The sequence below is a fragment of the Pristiophorus japonicus genome, chromosome 15 (assembly GCF_044704955.1).
Source record: "Pristiophorus japonicus isolate sPriJap1 chromosome 15, sPriJap1.hap1, whole genome shotgun sequence".
In the NCBI taxonomy this organism is placed as follows: Eukaryota; Metazoa; Chordata; class Chondrichthyes; family Pristiophoridae; genus Pristiophorus; species Pristiophorus japonicus.
In genome coordinates, this window is record NC_091991.1 from 138,821,438 (window position 1) to 138,847,398 (window position 25,961).

The 25,961-nt window shown below is 45.4% G+C and overlaps 1 protein-coding gene across 4 annotated transcripts in view; it reads left to right on the forward strand.

Annotated features, from left to right (window-relative positions):
- Positions 1–25,961, forward strand: part of mapk8ip3 (mitogen-activated protein kinase 8 interacting protein 3) — a 255,509-nt gene that overhangs the window by 104,225 nt on the left and 125,323 nt on the right. For all 4 annotated transcript variants that reach the window (XM_070900984.1, XM_070900985.1, XM_070900987.1 and 1 more), the window contains 4 exons: positions 10,516–10,657; positions 15,567–15,801; positions 16,922–17,027; positions 21,848–21,966. In XM_070900984.1, the coding sequence (XP_070757085.1) occupies positions 10,516–10,657; positions 15,567–15,801; positions 16,922–17,027; positions 21,848–21,966 (602 nt within the window). The remainder of the gene's footprint in view (positions 1–10,515; positions 10,658–15,566; positions 15,802–16,921; positions 17,028–21,847; positions 21,967–25,961) is intronic.

A 25,961-nucleotide genomic window follows, 5' to 3' on the forward strand; every position in this document is an offset into this window, starting at 1 on the left:
GACGATCGACTGGTAATGGACCTTTTGTTTCCAACAACGTGGCCTCCAGCTCATTGCTGGAGGTGTGGAGGCAAACACCCAGCCAGAGCTTGCAGGTATCCGCAATATACCTGCAGAAACTGCAACGCCAGCGGTCACTTGGTGTGAATGTGCAGGAAGCCTGCAGCCAGGTTGATGTACGATGAGGACGGGCCCGATGTAAGCCCTACGAGGCCAAATGAATACTGAGGAAATCGCTAGAAGCTGAAGTTCAGCGAGTTCACCTGGAGCACATATACAGTTCATATACCAGGACACCACCGATAATGATGAAAGTGCTCCTCAATGGCATCCCAGTATTAATGGAGCTAGACACGGGGGCCAGCCAGTCCCTGATGAGTATCAAACAGTTCGAAAGGTTATGGGTGTCCAAGGCCAGGAGGCCAAAATTATTGCCGACTGACGCACAGCTACAGACATATACAAAGAAGATCATTCCGGTGCTCGGCAGCACCACGGTAGTCGTGACCCACAAAGATTCGGTGAACAGGTTGCCACTCTGGATTGTCCCGGGGGATGGTCCCACACTACTGGGGAGGAGTTGGCTTGCTGTCATAAACTGGAAATGGGGCGATGTCAATGCAATTTCTTCTATGGAGCGAGTATCATGCTCACAGGTCCTGGACAAATTTGACTCATTATTTCAACCCGGCATCGGCACTTTCATGGGGGCCAAGGTCGTGATTCACATAAACCCGGACGCCAGGCCAGTACACCACAAGGCCAGAGCGGTGCCATACGTGATGCGGGAAAAGATAGAATGCGAATTAGACCGCCTGCTGAGGGAATGCATCATCTCGCCAGTCGAATTCAGTGACTGAGCGAGCCCGATCGTGCCGGTGCTGAAGGCGGATGGGTCGGTCAGGATATGTGGCGATTACAAGGCCATCATCAATAGGGTGTCACTCCAAGACCAGTACCCGCTACTGAGAGCTGAGGACCTCTTTGCGACGTTATCCGGTGGCAAACTTTTTTCAAAATTGGACCTGACCTCAGCTTACATGACCCAGGAGCTGGCGAGTGAGTTGAAGAAGCTGACCACCATCACGACACACAAGGGGTTGTTTGAGTATAACAGATGTCCGTTCGGGATTCATTCAGCTACCGCGATCTTTTAGCAAAATATGGACAGCCTCCTCAAGTCGATTCCAAGGACGGTGGTTTTTGAAGACAACATCCTCATCACGGGTCGCGATACTGAAGAACACCTCCACAACCTGGAGGAGGTGCTACGCAGACTGGACCGGGTAGGGCTGCGTCTGAAAAAGGCGAAGTGCGTCTTCCTAGCTCTAGAGGTAGAATTCCTGGGGAGGAGGATAGCAGCAGACGGGATCAGACCTACTGCGTCTAAAATGGAAGCGATCCAGAGAGCACCCAAACCCCGTAACACGACGGAGCTGTGTTTGTTCCTGGGGCTCCTGAGCTATTTTGGTAACTTTCTTCCCAAATTGAGCACGCTGTTAGAGCTGTTACACGTGCTCCTACGCAAAGATCGCGAATGTGTCTGGGGGGACAGGCAGGAAAGGGCTTTTGATAGAGCACGCAACTTGTTATGCTCCAACAAACTGTTAACGTTATATGACCCATGTAAAAAACTTGTTCTAACGTGCGATGCGTCGTCCTATGGGGTCGGGTGTGTGTTGCACATGTGAATGCCAATGGTCAGTTACAGCCGGTAGCTTATGCCTCCAGAAGTCTGTCCCAGGCAGAAAGGGGCTACGGGATGGTAGAAAAGGAAGCGCTAGCATGTGTATATGCAGTAAAAAAAAAATGCACCAGTACCTGTTTGGCAGGAATTTTGAGCTGGAGACAGATCACAAACCCCTAACGTCCCTTTTGGCCGACAACAAGGCAATAAATGCGAATGCATCGGTCAGCATACAGAGGTGGGCACTCATGTTAGCTGCCTATGACTACACAATTCGGCACAGACCGGGCACTGAAAACTGCGCCGATGCACTCAGCAGGCTCCCACTAGCCACCACTGATGGGGTAACTGAGCATGATACTGAGATGGTCATGGCTGTTGAAGCTTTCGAAAGCGAAGGCTCACCTGTGACAGCCCGTCAGATTAAAGTCTGGACAAATAAAGACCCGCTACTGTCTTTAGTTAATAAATGAGTCCTGAATAGGGACTGGCAGCCACGTATGGGACATGCCCTGAGGAATTTAAACCGTTTCATAGGCGCAAGGATGAACTCTCGATTCAGGCCGATTGCCTACTGTGGGGAAACCGAGTAGTCATGCCCCAGATTGGCAGAGAGACGTTCATCAGAGAACTCCACAATGAGCACCCGGGTATTGTCATGATGAAGGCAATTGCCAGGTCACACGTTTGGTGGCTAGGGATAGATGCAGACATGAAACTTTGTGTTCGCAGGTGCAACACGTGTGCTCAGCTGGGCAACGCACCCAGGGAAGCCCCCCTTAGCCCCTGGTCCTGGCCCGCCAAGCCATAGTCACGCATCCATGTAGACTACGCAGGTCCTTTCATGGGAAAAATGTTTTTGGTTGTAGTAGACGCCTACTCCAAATGGATTGAGTGTGCCATTTTAAATTCAAGCACATCCTCTGCCACGGTAGAAAGTCTACGGGCAATGTTCGCCACCCATGGTCTACCGGATGTCTTGGTCAGTGACAATGGCCCATGCTTCACAAGCACTGAATTCGAGGACTTCATGGCAGGCAATGGAATCAACCATGTCAGAACGGCACCGTTCAAGCCGACCTCACGGCCAGGTGGAACGTGCAGTGCAGATAATCAAACAGGGGATGCTCAGAATCCAAGGGGGTTCCCTACAAAGCCGCTTATCACGCCTCCTGTTGGCCAATAGATCCCAACCACACTCGCTGACAGGGGTTCCACCCGCAGAGCTGCTAATGAAAAGGACGCTCAAAACCAGGTTATCCCTTATACACCCCACTATGAAAGAAATTGTTGAGAGCAGGCGTCAGTCACAATGTGACTACCATGACAGGAATGCGAGGGCGCAGTGTATTGATGTCAATGACCCTGTTTTTGTCCTTAATTACGCTGCAGGGCCCAAATGGTTTGCAGGCACTGTGATTGCCAAAGAGGGGTATAGGGTTTTGGTAGTTAAACTTACCAATGGACAAATCTGCCGCAAACACGTGGATCAAACTAAAAGGAGGTTCAGCAACCCCATAGAAGAAGCAGAGGAAGAACACGATGTAGAGTTTACTCCACCACAGGTGACCGAACACCGGAACCAAGTGGAGGAGAGCCCAGTCACTGTGGGCAGTCTGGACAGGCCTGAGGCACCGCAAACAGCAGACACTCAGGCCAGCGCCCAACAACCGGAGCCCCAACTCAGGTGCTCTACAAGGGAGCGTAAACCACCAGAGAGACTTAACCTGTGATCCCAATAAAACTTTGGGGGGAAAGTGATGTCATATATTCAACTATCATTGTAACCCATTTATAAGCTGACCTAAGCTGTACACCTTGAGAACATTGCCCACAAGGGGGTGAATTTGTGGGAGACACTCCTAACCTGGACTTTCAGGTATAAAAGGGGAAACTCCACCCACCTTCATCACTTCAGTGCTGGTGAATAAAGGTTACTGGTCACAGAATGACCTTCTCTCAAGTATGGGCCTCGTGTGCATTTATACTGTATAGTAAGGACATATCAGTTACAAGCCCAGTTGATCCAGTCTCTCCTCATATGTCAGTCCTGCCATCCCAGGAATCAATCTGGTGAACCTTCGCTGTACTCCCTCAATAGTAAGAACGTCCTTCCTCAAATTAGGAGACCAAAACTGAACACAATATTCCAGGTGCGGCCTCACCAAGGCTCTACAACTGCAGTAAGGCCTCCCTGCTCCAAAACTCAAATCCTCTAGCTATGAAGGCCAACATGTCATTTGCCGCCTTCACCGCCTGCTGTACCTGCATACCAAATTTCAATGACTGATGTACCATGACACGCAGGTCTCGTTGCACCTCCCCTTTTCCTAATCTGTCACCATTCAGATAATATTTTGTCTTCCTGTTTTTCCCACCGAAGTGGATAACGTCACATTTATCCACATTATACTGTACCTGCCATGCATTTGCCCACTCACCTAACCTGTCCAAGTCACCCTGCAGCCTCTTAGCATCCTCCTCATAGCTCACACCGCCACCCAGCTTAGTGTCATCTGCAAACTTGGAGATATTACATTCAATTCCTTCATCTAAATCATTGATGTATATTGTAAATAGCTGGGGTCCCAGCACTGAACCCTGCGGCACCCCACTAGTCACTGCCTGCCATTCTGAAAAGGATCCGTTTATTCCGACTCTCTGCTTCCTGTCTGCCAACCAGTTTTCTATCCACGTCAGTACATTACCCCCAATACCATGTGCTTTAATTTTGCACACTAATCTTTCGTGTGGGACCTTGTCAAAAGCCTTTTGAAAGTCCAAATACACCACATCCACTGGTTCTCCCTTGTCCACCCTACTAGTTACATCCTCAAAAAATTCAAGGAAATTTGTCAAGCATGATTTCCCTTTCATAAATCCATGCTGACTTGGACCGGTCCTGTCACTGCTTTCCAAATGCGCTGACATTTCATCTTTAATAATTGATTCCAACATTTTCCCCACCACCGATGTCAGGCTAACCGGTCTATAATTCCCAGTTTTCTCTCTCCCTCCTTTTTTAAAAAGTGGTGTTACATTCGCTACTCTCCAGTCCATAAGAACTAATCCAGAGTCAATAGAATGTTGGAAAATGATCACCAATGCATCCACTATTTCTAGGGCCATTTCCTTAATCACTCTGGGATGCAGCCTATCAGGCCCTGGGGATTTATTGGCCTTCAATCCCATCAACTTCCCTAACACAATTTCCTGACTAATAAGGATTTCCTTCAGTTCCTCCTTTTCGCTAGACCCTCGAACCCCTAGTATTTCCGGGAGGTTATTGTGTCTTGCTTAGTGAAGACAGATCCCAAATATTTGTTCAATTGGTCTGCCATTTCTTTGTTCCCCATTATAAATTCACCTGATTCTGACTGCAAAGGACCTACGTTGGTCTTCACTAATCTTTTTCTCTTCACATATCTATAGAAGCTTTTGCAGTCAGTTTTTATGTTCCCAGCAAGTTTCCTCTCATACGCTATATTCCCCCTCCTAATTAAACCCTTTGTCCTCCTCTGCTGAATTCTAAATTTCTCCCAGTCCTCAGGTTTGCTGCTTTTTCTGGCCAATTTATATGCCTCTTCCTTGGATCTAACACAATCCCTAATTTCCCTTGTTAGCCACGGTTGAGCTACCTTCCCCGTTTTATTTTTACTCCAGACAGGGATGTACAATTGTTGAAGTTCATTCATATAATCTATAAATGTCTGCCATTACCTAGATACTGTCAACCCTTTAAGTATCATTTTCCAGTCTATCCGAGCCAATTCACATCTTGTACCATCGAAGTTATCTTTCCTTAAGTTCAGGACCCTAGTCTCTGAATTAACACTGTCACTCTCCATTTTAATAAAGTATTCTAGCATATTATAGTCACTCTTCCCCAGGGGGCCTCGCACAACAAGATTGCTAATTAGTCCCCTCACATTACACAGCACCCAGTCTAGGATGGCCAGCTCTCTAGTTGGTTCCTCCACATATTGGTCTAGAAAGCCATCTAATACACTCCAGGAAATCCTCCTCCACCGCATTGCTACCAGCTTGGTTAGCTCAATCTATATGTAGATTAACGTCTCCCATGATAACTGCTGTACCTTTATTGCACACATCCCTAATTTCCTGTTTGATGCCATCCCCAACCTCAGTACTACTGTTTGGTAATCTGTACACAACTCCCACTAGCGTTTTTTGCACCTTTGGTATTCTGCAGCTCTACCCATACAGATTCCACATCATCCAAGCCAATGTCCTTTCTTACTATTGTGTTAATTTCCTCTTTAACCAGCAAAGCCAGCCCACCTCCTTTTCCTTTCTGTCTATCCTTCCTGAATGTTGAATAACCCTGGATGTTGAGTTCCCAACCTTGGTCACCCTGGAGCCATTGTAATCCCAATTATATCATAATCGTTAATAGCTGCCTGCGCAGTTAATTCATTCGCCTTATTACGAATACTCGTCGCATTGAGGCACAGAGCCTTGTTTTTAGCACTCTTTGTCCCTTTAGAACTTTGCTGTAATGTGGCCCTTTTTGATTTTTGCCTTGGGTTTCTCTGCCCTCCACCTTACTATTCTCCTTTCTATCTGTTGCTTCTGCCCCCATTTAATTTCCCTCTGTCTCCCTGCATAGGTTCCCATCCCCTTGCCATATTAGTTTAACCCCTTCCCAATAGCACTAGCAAACACTCCCCCCCAGGACATTGGTTCTGGTCCTGCCCAGGTGGAGACCGTCCGGTTTGTACTGGTTCCACCTCCCCCAGAACCGGTTCCAATGTCCCAGGAATTTGAATCCCTCCCTCTTGCACCACTCCTCAAGCCACGTATTCATCTTAGCTGTCCTGCAGAATTAATTGGAAGCTGCTTTTGACACGAAGTTCATCCGACCAGCAAAGGAATCACCCGCGTCTGACATAGCCGAGTGACTCACGTGGGCATTGTTGGCCAACTCTGAAGCAGCGACCTTCGTCGAGCAGATACGTTTCTGATTGCGACTGCCAGCACTTACGAACTTGAATTCATTGTTGGTGTTGATAAGGAAATCCTGATACTCGATTGCTGGCGAAATGGAAATTGTTGGTTCTATGCGAAAAGATGCTACGGCTAGTGTGAGAGTAAGGAAGAGGCCCAAGTGAGTGATTTAGCGATTAGACTGAGGTAGAGGAACCACCTAACCATGGCCATGGCATCCAATTCTGCATGATTTTTGAGGAAATGGCTGACAACAAAGCTAGGTGCTCCAATTAAACTTTACTCGGTGCTAAATACCAGGTGGGAAAAAAGTGGTATCAGCAAGAAGCAAGCTAGCTGTGATCAGAGTCTACTTTGCGAAATGGCTGCTCAGCGTATACAGTGCTCAAATTTTGAACGTATGCATTTCAATAGTTGATTTGATGATTTGTGGCATTTTTAGTGTTTCTTTAACAACTACAACTTGTATTTATATAGCACCTTTAATGTTGTAAAACGTCCCAAGGCGCTTCATAGGAGTGTTATCAAACAAAATTTGTCCGAGCCACACAACGAGAAATTGGGGCAGATGATCAATAGCTTGGTCAAAGAGGTAAGTTTTAAGGAGGTAAGACAGGTAGGGAGGCGGAGAAGTTTGGGGAGGGAAATCTAGAGCTTAAGGCCTTGGCACCTAAAGGCATGGCTGTTCCCTAGCCTGCAGTGCTTTCCTGTGCTGTACCATTTTAAAAATTGTTTAATTCGAACTGCTGGATAATTCAATTTATTTTTCTCATTGGTAAGAAATGATTTTGAATGAACGTTAATGACTCAGTCCACTGAGTCAAGCATTCTGAGGGCTGGATGGGTAGATTGCACTTCATGTGGCTTCCTGTAGTAACATTTTAATGTGTTTTGATAAGAATTGGTGATTGGCGTACACTTGAAGCAGCTGCAGTCTGCGTGCCTGGTGTGTGTACATTGTGACTGATTAGCGAATTTGCTGATGCAGTATTCATAATGCTTCTGTATATCACCGCGGGTCTTGCTGGACTCACATGATTAGGAAACAGACAAAAAGCACTGAGTCACAACTGCAGATATTCGTAATTGTCCGAATCTAATAACTTGAGACCCCTAGACCTGTCCAAGTGATACTGTGTTATTAACATGGCAGATTAGGTTATAGAGGCACTGGAGAAGGTGTAAACAGTGATTTACTAGGATAATACCAGAAATGAGAGGTTATACTTATCGGGAAGAATTGAACTGGCTGAGGCTCTTTCTCTAGAAGAGAGAAGGCTGAAGGGTGACCTGATCGAGGTCTTTAAGATTATAAAAGGGTTTGATAGGGTAGTTATAGAGATGTTTCCACTTGCAAGCAAGACCAGACTAGGGGCCATGAATATCAGATGGACTCTAATAAATCCAATTCTTCTTAGGCAGTCCCTTGGAGTCGAGGATGACTTGCTCCACATTAACATGAGTTCTCGGGTGACTGATGAGTGCGATGCTGGACCTACAGTCTCTGTCACAGGTGGGGCAGACAGTGGTTGGAGGGTCGATTGGGGTGCTTGGTTGTTGTATACTCCTTCCACTGTTTGCACTTAGCTTCCACATGCTCCCGGTGAAGAGACTCGAGATGTTCACCGCCTTCCCGGATGCTTCTCCTCCACTTTGAGCGGTCTTGGGCCAGGGATTCCCAGGTGTCAGTGGGGATGTTGCACTTTTTCAAGGCTGCTTTGAGGGTGTCTTTGAAGCATTTCCTCTGCCCACCTGGGGTTCACTAGCCAGGTTGGAGCTCTGAGTAGTGCGCTTGTTTTGTGAGTCTAGTATCGGGCATGCAGATAATGTGGCCCGTCTATCGGAGCTGATCGAGTGTGGTCAATGCTTCGATGCTGGGGATGTTGGCCTGAGCGAGAACACTGATGTTGCCAATGGATTTGCAGGATCTAGCGGAGGCAGCGTTGATGGTACTTATCCAGTGCTTTGAGGTGCTTGCTGTACATAGTCCATGTCTCTGAAGCATAGAGGAGGACGGGTATCACTACTGCTGTGTAGATCATGAGCTTGGTGCCGGGTTTCTTGGATCTGGACTGGAGGCGACGGAGGTTGAACAGATTCCCGTTTGTTCTGTAGATTAGCTCCACTCCAGTGAGGAGCTTATTGAGGGTGAGATGGAGCATTGCAGCAAGAAAGAATGCTTGCTGCAATAAATTGAATAGGGAATTCAGGAGAAACTCCTTTAACCAGAGAGTGGTTAGAACGTGGGACTCTACCACAAAGGGGTAGTTGGGGCAAATAGCACAGATGTATTTGAGGAGAAGCTAGAGGGAGAAAAGAAAAGAGGGATATGTTGATGGGGTTAGATGAAGAGGGGTGGGAGGAGGTTTGTGTGGAGCATAAACATTGGCATGGACCAGTTGGGTTGAATTGCTTGTTTCTGTGCTGTAAATTCTATGTAATTCTAAGTAACATGGCAGATGAAGCTGGCAGTACGGTGATCCAGCTAGTATGACATCCAATGCACTGTGGCACAACGAGGAAGGACAGGGTTCTATATCCCGATTCCCATATAATGAGCTGTCAGTCTCAGTGGTGACATCATGGGGAGGTGCCGAGCAGAAGCCAGGTATTGGCCCACCGGAAGGGATGGAAAGTTGGAAAGAGAATCACGATGGCTACGTCAACACAGATGATCTGGTCATTATCACATTTTTGATGGTGGGAGCTTGCTGTGCACAAATTGGCTGTCACGTTTTCTACATTAAAACAGTGACTACACTTGAAAAGTACTTCATTGGTTCTAAAGTGGTTTGGACGTTCTGAGATCGTGAAAGGCGCTACATAAATGCAAGTCTTTCTTTCAAGCACCTCCTAGGAACTGAGTATAATGTAGCATTGGTGGATGCCTGGAAGCAGGTAACCTGCCTTCCTTGTTGAGGGATGCTGTTGCTTGCAAGAGGAGACCAAAAAAGGAAGAGAACATTTCTTAAAAAGTGTGAAACTTGCACCAATTTCTTTTAATGGTATAAAAGTTTTGGGAGAGTCCGTCACACTCCAGATGTCAAAGTGTCAAAAACATTCAAAAAGGGAAAAGTATGTTTTTTTTTTTCTGACCTGAAGCTGCAAACTTCGAAGCATCTGGCAATCTGAAAACTACCCTCGCCAAGCAGCTGTTAAACTCTTCACCTCAGTACTGATTAAAACCACTTCTCCATAGGCTGTACCTGAGTAGTGGCCTTAAAGAGGCAGGCCAGGTTAACAGCTATACACTACAGTCCGGATTTTCTGCTTTTGCAGAATTAAGGTGCATCTCTGTGAAGACATAGATGCACATATCTCTGATTCTGGCACTCAATGGTCCGAATCTTTGAATCTAGATGTTAAGAAAAACATTGCATTTGCGTAGAAGGGAGCAGCACCAGAGTGGATGTGCTCCCCATAGAATAACATCAAAGGCATGAGACTAGACTGAGAGCAACGAGGAGGTTGTCTCCCTCTGTCACTCTGAGGAGTGGTTTCTGTGGAAACTTACACTCCTCCACCATTCAATGATACATTTAGCAGAGGAATTATGTGATATTCGTAATGTTATTTCACTCCTGTGATTATCCTGAATAATTCTGATGACCCTGTAGTATCCCATAATGTGCGGGAACAACGTATTGATGTGGGCATGCTGAACAAGTTGTATATATCTGCCTATTATTGATAGCTGTGCAATATTTAGAAACCATTGAAGTGGTTTGGGCCTTTCACAAGGTCCACAATAGCAAATCTGCACAGTCATAATGGTTAAACAACAGCCTTCGTATTTGTGAAGAATGTGTGAATCGTTGATTAATAGGATACTTGAATCGCATATTGTTTTCCTTTCTCAGTAGGAAGGAACGGCCAAATACTTTGGGACTGTTCCCTGTGTTGGATGGGAACCTCCGTGGACAGCACGGTCGTATCACTCCCGGCTCTGACAACTGGCATCTGAGTGATCTTAGCCAGCCTCCATCTAATTGTAGCCTGAAGGTGAGTGAGTGATTCTGGGGAACAACAGAAACTCAGCCAACTGGACTTGCACTCCTAAAGGAAAACTTTGTGCAGTTAGAACAGAAAATGACACGGTTTTATTGCTTAACATTTCCCCTTTTGGCTCACTGCCTGTTGTAACTTACAGTATCCTCCAGAAAAGTGGGATTATGTGGACAACTCTTATGTTCATTAGCAGCGTGACAGGAATGTGAGTGAGCTGTGTGGCTATTATGCGTTTCCTTGTTCTCACCTTGTATTCTGTGCTAGTGCTGGTCTATAATCATTGAACAGTGTGCAATATTGACATGATTACAGCCTATGCATGTGTTATGTAGCACATTTCACCTCTCTTGTATCCAATAACTCTGAAGTTGCATACTATATTCTGTGTAGGCAGTTGTCTACATACCTCCTGCAAAAATTCCTCTGTAACTACAAGGTTCATTGTTTTGACAGGTACATGCAAAGGTTACAGAACAATCTACTAATCCTGGATGAAACATGTTGCATCACTCCTCTGTATATTGTATGTTTGCTTTTCCCTCCACTGTCTCCTGCTGCTTCTCGGGTAGCTCAGGATATAACTGGGACTTTTTTTCTAACGATGGCGAGTGAGCTGGTATGAGCAAACTATCCCAATTGGAAGATTGAAGTCTCAATACTGAGATGTTGAGCAAATTGAAATGCCTGATAGGCCACTATTGGAATGGAGAGTCACAGAGACAGGAGTGTGAAATATTAGGATTTCAAACAGAATGGAGTATCAAGTAGTCTGGAATATAAAATGCTCCACCTAGTTTTTGATGAATATTGCAGAACGATCCTGAAACAGGCCACTGCTGCAACCGCCTAAAAACAGCGAGGACCAAAATGACAGTGGCCACAACGGCAGTGCAGAAACTCATACCCAGAAATTGGTATGCATTATGCTTGTTTTATGCCCGAAAAACGGGCGTAATGCATACCAGTTACTCCCCATTAAGGTTTCATTTCCCCCCTAACCAAGATGGAATATTTCTCAACCACACATTGCTCCAGGTAGTAGTCTATCTGAAACTGTTCCAACAAACCTGAGTGGCTATTAATAGCTGTCAACACTTGATGTAAAATCAAAACAGACAAAACAGACATTGCAAAGCTCACTCTGTGTCACTCCCTGCTCCTCTTGATGAGCCATGGCACCATTAAGGTCCTGGAGATCTCCATGCTGGAATTTGAAGGACCCACCTACAGATGAAGGAGGTTGTGTGCCTCTGTGGAGACAGAAACTCTTAAAGGAAATATCAGATATGATTGAAAATTATCCTAGACAGAATTAATTGAGCATTCTGGGAATCAAACTTTCCATCTCTATGGCATTCACACTATACAGTAACATTCTGAGCTAGTACAATCTACTCCTGTTAATACAAACTTTTTTTTTGTGCCAAACAATTCAAATTATCCAGTAATTTAAATGAGGCTAATTGACAGAAGGATAGAAACATAGAAACATAGAAAATAGGTGCAGGAGTAGGCCATTCGGCCCTTCGAGCCTGCACCGCCATTCAATGAGTTCATGGCTGAACATGCAACTTCAGTACCCCATTCCTGCTTTCTCGCCATACCCCTTGATCCCCCTAGTAGTAAGGACTACATTTAACTCTAAGGATACAGGTAGAGCGTCCAAAATCCGTAAACCTTGGGACCGAGGCCGTTCCGGATCTCAGAGCGTCTTTCCGATGTCCTGAGTCTGGAAACGCCTGGGCCGAGGTAAGGGGAGGGGGGTCAGGAGTGGGCGGGGGGGGGCGGGGGCGGTTCCGGGTTCAGCAGTGTCGGTGGCCGGGAAAAACCTGTGTTGAAGACCTGCTTAAAAAAGTAAGTTAAAGTTTTTATTTTTAAATTATTTTTCAGCGATTTAGTAGATAAGGGTTTTGTAAATTTGTGTTTATTGTTTTTTGGGGGGTGTTGTTCCCCCTCCCAAGGCCCAACTCGCAGCTGGATTTTGGAACATTTTCCGGATTCCGGACGACCCCGCCACGGATTGGCCCGGTGTCCAGATTCCGGAACTTTACGAATTTTGGAATTCCGGATTTCGGAGCTCAACCTGTACTGTAAGCAAACTGGTGGAAATAAACCAGCATGTGAAGTTTAGTTTAGATCCAACAAAGATTTCTCAAGCTATTACCGAGGATTTTTGACTGGTTATAGTTTGGTCCCTTTAAATCTAGTCACATAAGAGGACTGAATTTCTGGGGGCCGAAGAGAGCATGGAATAAGGGGACAAAATATTTTCAGAAGGAAACTACCAGGGCAGTACACTAACCAATGTTCCTCTTCTGACCACCTCATTACTGTCCAAGGCTGAGGAAAAGTCTGCCCATTGTGTTCTAAATATAATTATAACATCTCTATCCCCTTTTGTTTAGCTGTAAAAGTCACTCGATAGCCTTATCCTAAAAATACAGAAATAACTTTACACTTTTAACAAGTTGGGTGAACTTGCCCAAGCTCTGCACACCTGGGCCGGTGTGGAGTGGGTGAAATTGTAGTACACAACTCCTGATTTTCCTCCATTAATGTCAGTGGATGGAAGATTGCGGGTAAAGCCCCAGTGATTTTCCAATAAGTCAGGGGTTCTCAACCTTTTTGCTTGTGAGGCCCCCCTGTCATGTTATAAAATTTCCAAGGACCCCCTGTTACACAACTCAAGTATTTTTTCTGTGTAATAATTCTCTCAACGCCACTCCCACTCACCATGTTGCTGCTGCTGCTATCCCGGTGCTGCAGAACATACTGGTCTCCAGGCCCATTCCACTCTCTCGTTCCCTCCCCATAAGCCCCAATCACTTGACCCCAGGTTCCCTCTTTCTCTGCTTGATTGTCAGCCAAACAGCCATTTTTCCTCCAGCTCCAATATTTTTATAACTAATAAACAAAAGTGTACAAAATGAAAATGAAAAAACACTTTTTTTTAAGGCCCATATGATTTTACCCCCAATTGCTCTCAGCAGTGTCCAGAGTAATGTTTTATTCCAGGCAACTTCTGGACAATCCTGGAAGGTTGAAATCCTAGCTGGAGACCAAAATTAGGGTGAATGATCAGGTCTGCCTGTGATGGATGCCCTCCTTGGTAAAGCAAGTCTGCTAACACTCTAGGTATCAGCTCGCAGATGAAGGGGCAGCCAGCATCCCTGTAACTATGATACAGTGTGGGACAACACTTTGAAGACAACAGGAGAGAAAATGGGGGGTAAATTAGACAGAGCAGAATATTTAAATGAGTTTGCAAACTGTTTCAGTTTTGCTGGCAATAAGCGTTAATCCTAATAGTTTCTAATGTTGACATATTCCGCTCTTCTTCCTCCATGACGGCAGATACTCGATGTTTGACCCCAGCAGCTCCTTTCCCCCTTGCAGCTGTCGCCTGTTTCCTTGCTCCTTCTTCACTTGATTGATAAATCGCGACCGTGCAAATAACACAAATATGACAAAACAAAAACAAATCTGGAATGGAACTGTTAAATTTTATAGATTACAATTTGTAAAAATTCTTGTCAAACATTATGAATATTAATATTTGTTAATATTTATAGCAGGGTATCATACCATTCCATCTGAGCTCTCTGTTCATCTTTTGAGAATCTGTCTGTGTTCAGCGTTCCTTGTTAGATTATGCTGTCCATATTCCCTCTCAGTCTAGTGAGATACCTGTAGGTGGAGTTCCCTCCCTCTCTACTGGGGTATTTGTCTAGTTATCGGAACTAGTTATCCTTCTACTGGGTATCTTGAGTTTCCTGTTAGTCTAATTAGAACTGTTAAATTAAATGTCTGTCTGCAGTGTCTCTCTTATGAGGTAATCTGAGAAGGAATCTGTCTTCGATGCACAAATTCCCTGGTGATCCCCGAGGCATCTGCATGTGATGTCCCAATTCTCAGTCTAATAGAGCATCCGCCCTGTGCTCTTTAGGCCCCCTTTTATAATGAGCATCTCCGTGGCAGATCTAACAGTAAGAAAAAATGAAATCAGAAAGGTTTCTAAATATGTTTCTTCACTGCCCCAGAATCCAGGAGTGAAATTCGATTTTGGCATTTTACAACCCGCACGAATTTTCTTTTTCATTAATGCCGCCCATTTCAGCTCCCAAATTTCTAATATTAAGAAAATATCTGCACAGGATATCTGTTCAAACCTCAATCAAATGTTGCGCAACAAAATGTTTGAAAATAATTTCAACACATCATTAAACGAGCTAAAGAAGGCTAAGAAAAACCAACATTGAGGTTGATTCTGCCTGGGGCCTATTGGGTCCTTTTCTGTGACATAATATTGTTCCACAAGTGTCAACAAATATGTGATTCTTCCTAATCCGCTCCACTGGGGTGGGGGGAGTGGGTGCAGTTCAGGCTTGGATTATTGCTCGGACCTCCAGTGATTGAAAGTGTAGATTTAAAAAAAAAAATGAAACTCTGGCTCCCTTACAAAGGGGGTTCATTTTCACTGTTTCTGGGGAGGGGCACTGACAATGAATACAACTAATTCGCAACTGAACCTGGTGTCAAAAATGTCCACTTCACATATTACACAATTTGGAGTTGACACCAAGACATACACAAGCCATATGTTAGTGAATTAGTGTTTATTATGCGTCATGTGAGTAGAGCCTCCTATGGATGCAAATTGCTTATCACATAGCTATTTTAGCTGAAAACCCCTGTTAAACAATTAATTTCTGACTAGTTGCAGTTTCCATCTGATTCGTTTTCTTAAAGTTCCAGTGACCTGCTTAGCGTCCTGCGTTTTTTGCTATTTTAAATAGGTTGAGACTCCGATTAACCCTGAGCCTGCTAATTACAATTCTCTATTGCTGTTATCAAGGTATGTCTAGTTTAGGCCCATTATTGTAATTGTCTTGTCCTGTGTCAGGATGATACATCGGAGTCTGGGCAATCGTCTGCTGCTGCCACCCCGAGTACTGCAGGAACTAAATCCAACACTCCAACGTCATCTGTACCCTCTGCAACTGTCACTCCACTAAATGAAGTAGTTAATCCAATCTACAACGGGGACACCAAAGTCAAGAACCAGCGAAAGCGGGCGAAAGGTAATAGCAGAAACATGGAGGTCCAGGTCACCCAGGAGATGAGGAACGTCAGCATAGGTGAGAGATTGCTCTTGCTCCCTGATTTTTCCGTGCTCATTGAGTTGAGGATTGCCAGTGCTGAGCACAGGAACATTTTCCAGTGTGTAACCCAGTTGTACTGCCCAGGACTGCAAGTTCAGGGTGGGCTGAATTGGTTACAGGGCGAGCTATCCACGCCCATGATACTCTGCTGTGTTAGGTTACGGTCCGGTAATTGCTCCCCGACATTTATTGGAACCCTGCTATTAAATTTATTGCGTGTATTTACCAACGCACACGCACCCCCACACATACCCGCACAGGTTATATACATGCGCAGTTATATACATTTCAAAATCCATTGATTAAATTACATTGCTACTTTCTCTTCACTCTTGGGTGCTTATTATAATATAACTCACTGCACAAAATTGGCTTGTAATACTTTTCTGCTAATCCTATGATTAGTATACTACCAACCTGTCTATGACACTATCTTTATAATTACTCTAGGGTGTCACTCTTACACTGTGATATGCTGACACTTCTCACTCTAAGTCTGGTGCAGAACATTGTTAAATACCTCTTTGTAACTTTGCAGTATACCCCACAGTCTTGTCTACAACACACTTTGATATATTATGCATTTCAATGTGTAAGAATTGCTGTTATTAGTGGATGGACACTCAATGAGGTGAAATTCAAATTCGGTGGGGGTGCAAAATGGGCGATCGTGGCTCGGCACCCATTCTACACCCCACACATGTTTCCTTTCCATTGAAGCCAATCCCCAATGTGTTTGCATGACACTACTTCAACAAGGCAATGAACCCTAGTTAAAATAGATGGGTTAACACCAGTGTTAAAATGCCAGACACTGCAATATCATATGTACATACCCTGTATTAAGCGGCATTTATTAATCATCTCAAGTCTTGTAACTTTCTGTGATATAACTCACTGTATGATATACCACTTCTTTCAATATACCACCCTGATGCACCGTACCTGCCATATCAGTAAGTAATCCTTCAATATAACACTCTCTGATATCCCATGTCTGTCTTAGTTCAGATTACTTACACTGAACATTGATGGTCAGTGATTTGACAGTACATTTTTACCATGAAGCTAATTATATCCTTGAAACCATTTGCAGGAATGGGAAGCAGTGACGAGTGGTCTGATGTTCAGGAGATTATCGATTCAACCCCTGAACTTGATATGTGTCAAGATCCACGCTTTGAAGGACGTGGAGGCAACAGGTAGTTTTTCAGCTCAAAAGTTTTACTGATGGGCAGTGCAAGCCGAGTCGTGAGCCTAGTAGGATAATGGGGCCGGGTTATCTCACATTCTTCCCAAGAAAACATCGTAGTGACCTATTGTGCTCAGCCTCTGCCCCCTTTATATTGCTCCAGGATTTCTGGGGCTTCTGCCAAAGGGCGGAACAGACCCTGTGCTGCTATGGTAATGAGGAGGTCGAGGATGTTTCTGTCGTCCAACTTAAACTCTTGGTATAGTGGGCCAGGGGCCACTCAGATGTAGGACAACCCCGAGAGATTGGTGGTGGGCCTTGCTCTGGAATGCACCTCCGGTCAGAGGCTTTGCACGGACCTGGCAGCTGAAAAGGACCCAGAGGTGTGTGTGCATTGTTTTTCAGGGACCCTTGGAGTCACCTTGGGCGCTGTTTTCCTGCAGCAGCCAGACGATCTTGAGGCCGATGGCCAGGAATGCAGCTTGCAGCCCTCTCGGGCCAAAAGTTGCGTTCCTCTTTTCCCCTCCTCCCCCGTTTACTGGTGAAAGGCTCATCCGGAAGGTTCTCGCTGGGAGCGGGGAAGGGTAAAATCTACCCCTATGTCTTACTAGCATTCAGCAAACAAATTGAACATACCAGTAAATCAACAGACACAGAAAAATACAGCAATGTGATGGGTTCAGGGATAGGGATTGCACCCCCCCCCCCACCGGGATCCTGTCACAGACCCTGGAGAGCCAGGTTTGAAAACCCGCATATTAATGTCAGTTGTAAAACAATTAAACAATTCTAGATTTATGATGCAGTTGGAACTCCACCAGGTTGGTGTGAGGTGGCGATTTCCCCACCCAGCACTGTGAGCACTTACCCTGGCAGATCCTCAGCTCAGGCTTATTTGTAAAGATTTCCAACGCCACCGGTTTGCCGCAGATGGTGGTCTTGGTAGGAAATAAATGGCTGCGGCACTTACAACAGTGTAGCATGGCAAGGTGCAATGAATTGCCGAGTGATCGATTCCACTGTGCGGGGCAGCTGCTTAATTTTTAAAGCCCCCCCCCCCCCCACCCCCTCCAACTCTAGTTACCTTAGCAATACTGGACAGGAGGTGTTTCTGCTGACCAGCGTTGCTGTGGTAATAATGATGGAATATGCTCCATGTGACTTGGTGCTGTTATTGATGTATTATTTCAATTCAGTTGCCTTCACTTCCTGCATAAGATCCTGGAAGTGGCAGTGAACAGCGAGAGCCAGCAGACCGGTTCCCGGCTGTGTTTCCTGCTCCTGCCCACCCTGTTCCCTCCGGAGAATGGGTGATGGCAGGGTGAAAAGTCCAGGCCATAATGTCGTGAAGTGGCAGCGCAAAGCTGCAGGAGCTCGAACAACAGACCCCACTGGAATTACACAGAGGATCCATCAGCACCTGTAAGATGGATCAATGTTTCACACGCAGACCTTTCATCAGAACTTCATCAGTTCTGACAAAGGGACAACACCCAAAATAATAAGATTGACAAAGCCCATTTTCTATCCGTAAAGAGTATGGGGCTGAAATTCTGTGGTGTTTTGGCCAGCATGGAGTGTAATGCGGACACATCTCAATTTTGAGGATCAGATTTTAAGGTGGGACCCATTTCTGCCCTACTGGCATCCTTCTGAAATGTCCAGCCCAGGTGGCAATACTGCATTCTGTGCCCACCCTTCATGAGCTCACACATGCAAATGAGTTGGATGGCATAAGGGTTTGCAATTCCCTTTATTTACACCCTCATTAGACATCATTGCCACCAGTGTAACTTACAAACAGATAACTGAGGCACGGCCTTATTGGCAGAAGATCATCTGAGGGTTTTCAATGCTTGAACAACTTTTGCCCATATCTCAAGTTCGTCTTCTATTGTAGAATTTTTTTTTGCTTTGGGGAGCCACTGAGAAGTATCTTAAACTGCCAAAGTGCAGGATTCCCTGGTCATCAGCACATTATCAACCTCCACCCCACAGTAAGGGATACCATAGAGCATCATGTTTCTCGTCCGAAGTCTTGATGGAGGGGACAGAGAACAAAGTAGAATGAGGCAGTATCAAAAGAGGATGAGGTCAACCTGCTATTACCCTCCCTCCCACAATGAGTCTCTAGATGAGGGACTGCGTGGGGAGCTGTGTCTTGGATTCATTAAGGAAGCCCAGGATGAACTATGCCACCTTCTGTACAATGATCTGCAACCCCGATCAAGTAATTGAACAACTCTGCCAGTGGCTGTCAAAGTCGGTACAACTCTCAACTTTTATGTCACTGGCTCCTTCCCAGTGGCAACTGGGGATTTCTTTAACAGCAGCCAGTATGCCATCCAGTCCTGCATATGATATGTCACCAGTAGCCAGCTGGGCAGATGCAGGAAACAAGGTGGGTGTATTCAACTAATACATTAATGAAAGCAAGATGTTGAAACGTATAAAATTCTGACTGGGTTGGATAGACTGGATGCGGGGAGGATGTTTCCCCTGGCTGGGATATCTAGAACAAGGGGTCACAGAGTCTTAGGATACGGGGTAGGAAATTTAGGACCAAGATGAGGAGAAAATTTTTCACTCAGAGGATGGTGAACCTGTGGAATTCTCTACCACAAAAGGCTGTGGAGGCCAAGTCACTGAATATATTTAAGAGGGAGATAGATTTCTAGAATCAAAAGGCATCAAGGGGTATGAGGAAAAAGCGGGAATATGGTGTTGAGATAGAGGATCAGCCATGATCGTGTTGAATGGCGGTGCAGACTCGAAGGGTCGAATGGCCTACTACTGCTCCTATTTTCTATGTTTCTATGTCATCCCGGGCATTTCCCATCATAGCTATAGCAGTGCTGGTCATCAGAGCTGGAGAATTCATCCATTCTTTGGCAAACTCCTAGTCAACATCACCTTGCTGGTTTCCCCAAAGTTCAAGGGACAATAGATGCCACCCATGTTGCACTGTGGACTTCTGCTGTAGATCTATTGAATTTCCTGAACAGACAGGAATCTCATTCCCTCAGTTCAAATGGTCTGCGACCAGCTACAACCAATTCTGCATGTCATTGCCATAATTTGGAGAAGGTCCAGCCGTCCAATTATATTCAGGAAAGACAGTGAAGTATTGGGACGGCTGCTGCTCATTATTAAACACACTCTGTTCCACGCACAATTGCGTGTGGAGTTTCTTTGTAAAAGTTGAAGACTTTGCCGTCTGGTGCTGTACATGGGTCTTCGCAACCCAAAATATTAGTATACAAATTTCACTATACAGCTCCTGATATATGCTCCTAGCATGTGCCAGGGGTGGTGCAATGGAATTTCAACCCATCTTTTATTTTTAGAGACGGTGATGGACCTGCTATGAATTTCCAGTATTTTCTTCTCGAGTTTTGCTGTCTTGGTTTATTTATTTATTTCACTTCAATGTTTTTTTTCACACGCATCTTCTTCAAACAACCAGCCCTTCCTCAGTACAATCCACTCACCCAGCTCAGAGAGAGGTCAGCCTTTATTTCCAGTTGTCACTAATGTTGTTCTATGATGAGCAACAAAAAGTTTGATATGAGAATTGGATTCTCTTAATGCAAGTGGCTCATCTTTTTCTGCCAGTTCCACTTGAATCCCAGGAAGTCTTACAAATGGACGGCATGGCTTGCAAGCATATTACCTTCCTGTGCCATTCAGTGGCCTGTTGCTAATTATCTGTGGTTATAAAGCACCTGCCTACACGGATAAAATAGCCACCGGACTATTTCAATTTGATGTTTCATCCGACCACCACTGTTACATTTGCTAGTGTAAGCCTCCTTTCCTGTATTCTATCAGTAAGACGGTTCTGTCAGCATGGTTACCCGTAACCTTGTACGTTCATTTCGGTCCTTTTTTTACATTCAGTAGTACCATCACTTTTTCCACAGTTGGAAAAAAACTGCTAACCGATCTGAAAAATAGCATAGTTGGTGTGGGGTTCTATGCGTGTGTTGTTTTGCATGCCTATCTTTGTTTATTTTTCTGGTGAAATTTGGAGATGGCAACTGCGATTTTCTCTTGTTCACATTGGAACACTGGGGGCTAGAATTTGATCAAAATCCGCCACCACCGGATTGCTGGTCAAAAAACAGCTAAGATTATTAAATTAAAGCTGGTGGAAAATTCTACCCGGTGGGAAAAATCGGTCTTCCATGCGCATTCTCGGCAGAAAACGTGATCCTGGTCAAATTGGGCGGTATTTACTCAAAATTTAGTCCGAGGTTGTGAGTTGGGCCTAGGGAGGGGGAAAAACACGCAATATTTTTCCAAAAAACAAAAATCGGAAAACATTCACAGGACCCTTCTGCACTGAATCGCTGCAAAAGAATAAAAAAAAAAATTTCACTTACTTTTTTTGCAGGGTTTCTTACCTACCGCTGATCAAAGGGCTCTTCCGGCTGGTTTCTTGTGGGTGTTTTTTTCCCCCTCAGCTACGGAACACCGCTACCACCAAACTCTGTGGCGGTTTTTTCAGTCTTCCATGCTGGCAATCTGCTCCCCAGCGGTATTTCAACACTGTTGGTGGAACACTTTTACGAAACTTGCACCGGGCGGAACTCGAGCAGAGAAACCGGGTGGAAATGGTGATCAAATTCCAGCCCTGGGTGTGTAAATCTTGCCTATAAAAGGTAATGTGTATGTTGGTGATGACAGCAGTAATACATGTCTGCTCATCATAGTATGGTGGGTTGCCATGTGACGCTTGGCTCAGGACTCTGGGTTGGATGTGTGACTCTGCTGCTGTGTAAGGTTCATTCGTCTACTAATCTGACTGTTGTAAATTGGATGATTCAGCCCCACGCAAGGAATTGTAAATAAGGCGTTTGGGATAAACACGGAATCCCTGTACCATGAGCTTTCCACTGCTGGGTCAGAGGTCATCGGGGATGTGGACGAGGGGGCAGATCTGCTCGGTAAGTCAACTATATGCCAATTTGATAGGCTTGGATTTGTAAACTGGGATTGATGTTAAAAAAAAAAAAATTATGATACCAATAGAAATCCCGAATGATTTTTAATCCGTTTATAATCTGAAGTCCAAGTGAAGGTATAAAATGCTATTTATAAAATACCCAATTCTTCAGTGGCAAAATAAATATTTTTCTTTTTGTCATACATAAAAAGTGCTTACTTTTTTAAGATTTAGTGAAAAAGGACATAAAATGAAATATGTCATTTCAAATTTTGCAAAAAGAGGAATTATTTCCCTGACATGCTTTCTTCATAATATTTAGCATTTTTCAGTCAAGGTTCAAGATTGTAGGGACGGAAGGCCTCTGGTAAATGCTGCTCTATAACTGGAGGTCCACTTGGATGACCCGATCTATCCCAACCTCCAGTTTTCCCATCCTTGCTCTGAAGGATAACCTCGCCTCCATTCTTCATCTCACATTATGATGTGGTTGAGCTCAAGGTATCCCCAAGTGGGAGTCACGTACACAGTCATACATATTGGCAGTAACATGTATCATCGTTCCACCTCAATGAGGTTTGTTTCGTCGTTGAACCTTCCTGTTATTGCAGTCACTGTGCCCATATTGATGAGGGTGGGCAGAATTTGAATAACTGAACATATTTGAAAGACATTGTGACTTGTATTAAACTGATGTAATATGTTTGCTATGCAATTTTTACATTGTTTTTCAAATATAATTATACATTTGGAGAGTGTGAAACTAAGTGTTTAGTCTGATGTTGCCAGGTTTCAGATATAACTGTTTTTCATTGGGGTCTTTTTACTGCCTTTCACTGTCATTCATCACTTGAATACTGACTGATATGTTTTAAATCTGTGTATAATTTTCTGCATATAACACATGATTTTGCGTAAATGTAAAATGTACAATATTGTAAAATATTAATGTACACAACCAAAGGATTTTAAAAGGTTTATTTTGCCTATTCATTCACAACTGCTGTTCCCATTGCACTTACTACTTTGTGACAAGGAAGCAGCATGCTAACCTATTTCTACACCTATGCTGATGCCATGCAGCAACCAACCAGTAGAAAACACGCAAAAATGACCTAGCATGTCTTGTCCATTGATGTACATTCTAATGGCACATCCATGATTGGTAGTTCTCTATATGGGGAATAATGGACTGCATTCCAGTACTTCAAAGAACAATGTGTTTGTGCTTAAACCAGCAACCCTCCAAAAATTACTGTGGTACTTCTTAATTCATTGTACTCTTGAAATAAATTGGAAAGTAATGAGCTTTTGATTTGGATGCAGAAGTGCTACTGTGTTTGATAAAGGGTCAATGTGGAGGTGCATTGTGGAAACATTTTGGTCTTGGTGTAGGAAGCTGTACACTTCCTCCCAAAATAGTTAATATGAAAGAATCCAAATCATACGGAAGGCCATCAAAAATTATGTTCTTCAGGCAATGATGGGGCAAAACAATTTGAAGGAGATTGGCCCCTTGTTCCCCCCCTGGCCCCCTCCACCCACCCCCCCCCAAAAAAAAATCCAATGAAACTCTTCAGCTGTGGCAACTGAACAGTTTGCTGAAGGTTATATGCAAAGGTTTTTGGGCTACTGGAAGGTTTACTGTGTTAATACTTCGTCACTCTGAACTGCCCTTTTTCTATATTGATTAGACCTCGTGAGGCTCTCTAAACATTTAGCGAAGACACTTGTAGACTCTTTGTAGGTTTCAGATGAACTTTATACCCACACATCATGGAAGCCATTTCTTTCAGTTGATTGTGTCCAGATATATAATGAATCAGGACAATTTTGTGATGTGGAAGTTGTGCCCATTGCATTAACATTACCCAAACTCAAACTATTTAGGAATTTTACAGTTAATAGAGAGAGGAGACCCTTATCCCATCAGCGCAGTCTAGATTCAAACCCAGGTCCGAGAACTGACAGGACAAAACTGTTCCATTCCAAACCCAGTCCCCTGAATCAGAACCAAGTCCAGCGTATTTTCGGCTTTGATGTTTTTGGGGCGATAATGGCGGCAGGGCGGTAAAGTTTGCGTCTGGGAACAGTTTGCACCTCAGTAAGTAAGTTTGGGCAGTTGGGCCCTGCGTCAGGGGGCGCAGTGCTAAGGGAGGCGTTGTACACCTCTCTCTGGCGTAAGGATGAGAAACTCCCGAGCTAAAGAGCTGGCCCGGGAGCGCTCCGAGAGACGCCTGGGGGAGGGGGAAAAAAAAAACATAAACCCCCCCCCACAAAAACATTCCCAAAACATTGCTCACGCCATCTCAACACAAATCGGGAAAAAAATTAAAAGACAAAACAATCACACTTACTGCAGGAGTCCATTACTTACCTCTCCGCTGTTGGCATAGTTGGACCGCCCTGGTTTCCCAGGCAGTCCGTGCGAGGCGTGCTTCAGGGCGTACGGATTGGGCGGGAGTTCAACCTTGTGCAGGTGTCACAACCAGAAGCGTTACACACCGGGCGCAGCTCTTCCGGGCGGTGCTGTTCCCCACTGTCACTAAACTGGACCCGAGGATCACTGCGGGGCGCTGGAGGCTTATTGCTGCCGCGCCGGGGCGAAAAACGGAGCGGAGGAGCCGAAAATCCCCCCCCTTACGAAGGGAAGGCTTTTGAGAGGTATTTAAGAGAGAGAAATAATGCTGTTATTTTTAAGTGCACGGCAGTTGAACTCGGGAGGAAATGTGTGATATAAAACTCAAAATAAGCAAGGACAGCAATCGATCAGATGAAATTAGCAACTGAAGAGACAGAAGGAAAACACCGAGGACCCCCATACTTCCCACTACCAAGATCCTTTCCAATCTCTTTTTAGTAATAAAGCTAATTTTGTATTTAAATTAAGTGAGGTGTCAAACTAATGGAATGTTGGCCTTTATCTCAAGAGGCCTGGAATACAAAGGGGCGAAAGTTATGTTGCAGCTGTACGGAGCTCTGGGCAGACCCCATCTGGGGCCCAAGTTTCCACATGATTTGCGCCTGATTTTTAGGAGCAACTGGTGGAGAACGGACTATCTTAGAAATCGCAATTCTCCACATTTTTTTTCTGCAGTTCTAGTCAGGTAGAACAGTTCTACTTTGGAACAGAATTTTTTTCTTCAATAGGGGGCGTGTCCGGCTACTGACGCCTGATTTGAAAGTTTCCACAATGAAAACGTACTCCAAACTGAAGTAGAATGGAGCAAGTGAAGATTTTTGTAGAACTGAAAAAACCTGTTCTACACATTAAAAAATCAGGCACAGGTTACAAATCAGGCGTCGAGAACGAGGGGAGGGGGGGGGAAGGGAACTCATTAAATTCTACAATCAATCCTTATTTATACTTATACAAATATTATACAAATAAATCCAACCAGAATAAACATTTATAAGCAAGGAAAAGATTAAATAAACCATCTTCCTACCTGTGTGAAAGTGCTTCAGGCAGGAAGAATGGTGCAGCAAGCCTCACAAAACGAGGGAGCCGACCAAACGCAGGCGGGCAGGGAGGAGGGAGGAGGGAGGAGGGAGCCGACCGGGCGGGGGGCGGGCGGGAGGAGGGAGCCGACCGGGCGGGGGGCGGGCGGGAGGAGGGAGCCGACCGGGCGGGGGGCGGGCGGGAGGAGGGAGCCGACCAAACGCGGGCGGGCGGGCAGGGAGGAGGGAGGAGGGAGGAGGGAGCTGACCGAACGGGGGGAGGGCGGGAGGAGGGAGCCGACCGAACGGGGGGCGGGCGGGAGGAGGGAGGGAAGGGAGCCGACGAACGCGGGGGGGGGGGCGGGTGGAGGGAAGGGAGCCGACCAACGCGGGGGGGGGGGGGGGGAGGAAGGGAGCCGACGAACGCGGGGGGGGGGGGGGGGGGGTAAGGGAGCTGACGAACGCGGGCGGGCGGGAGCCGACCGAACGAGGGGGGGGAAGAGGGAAGGGAGCCGACCGAACGCGGGGGTGGGGGGGGAAGGGAAGGGAGCCGAC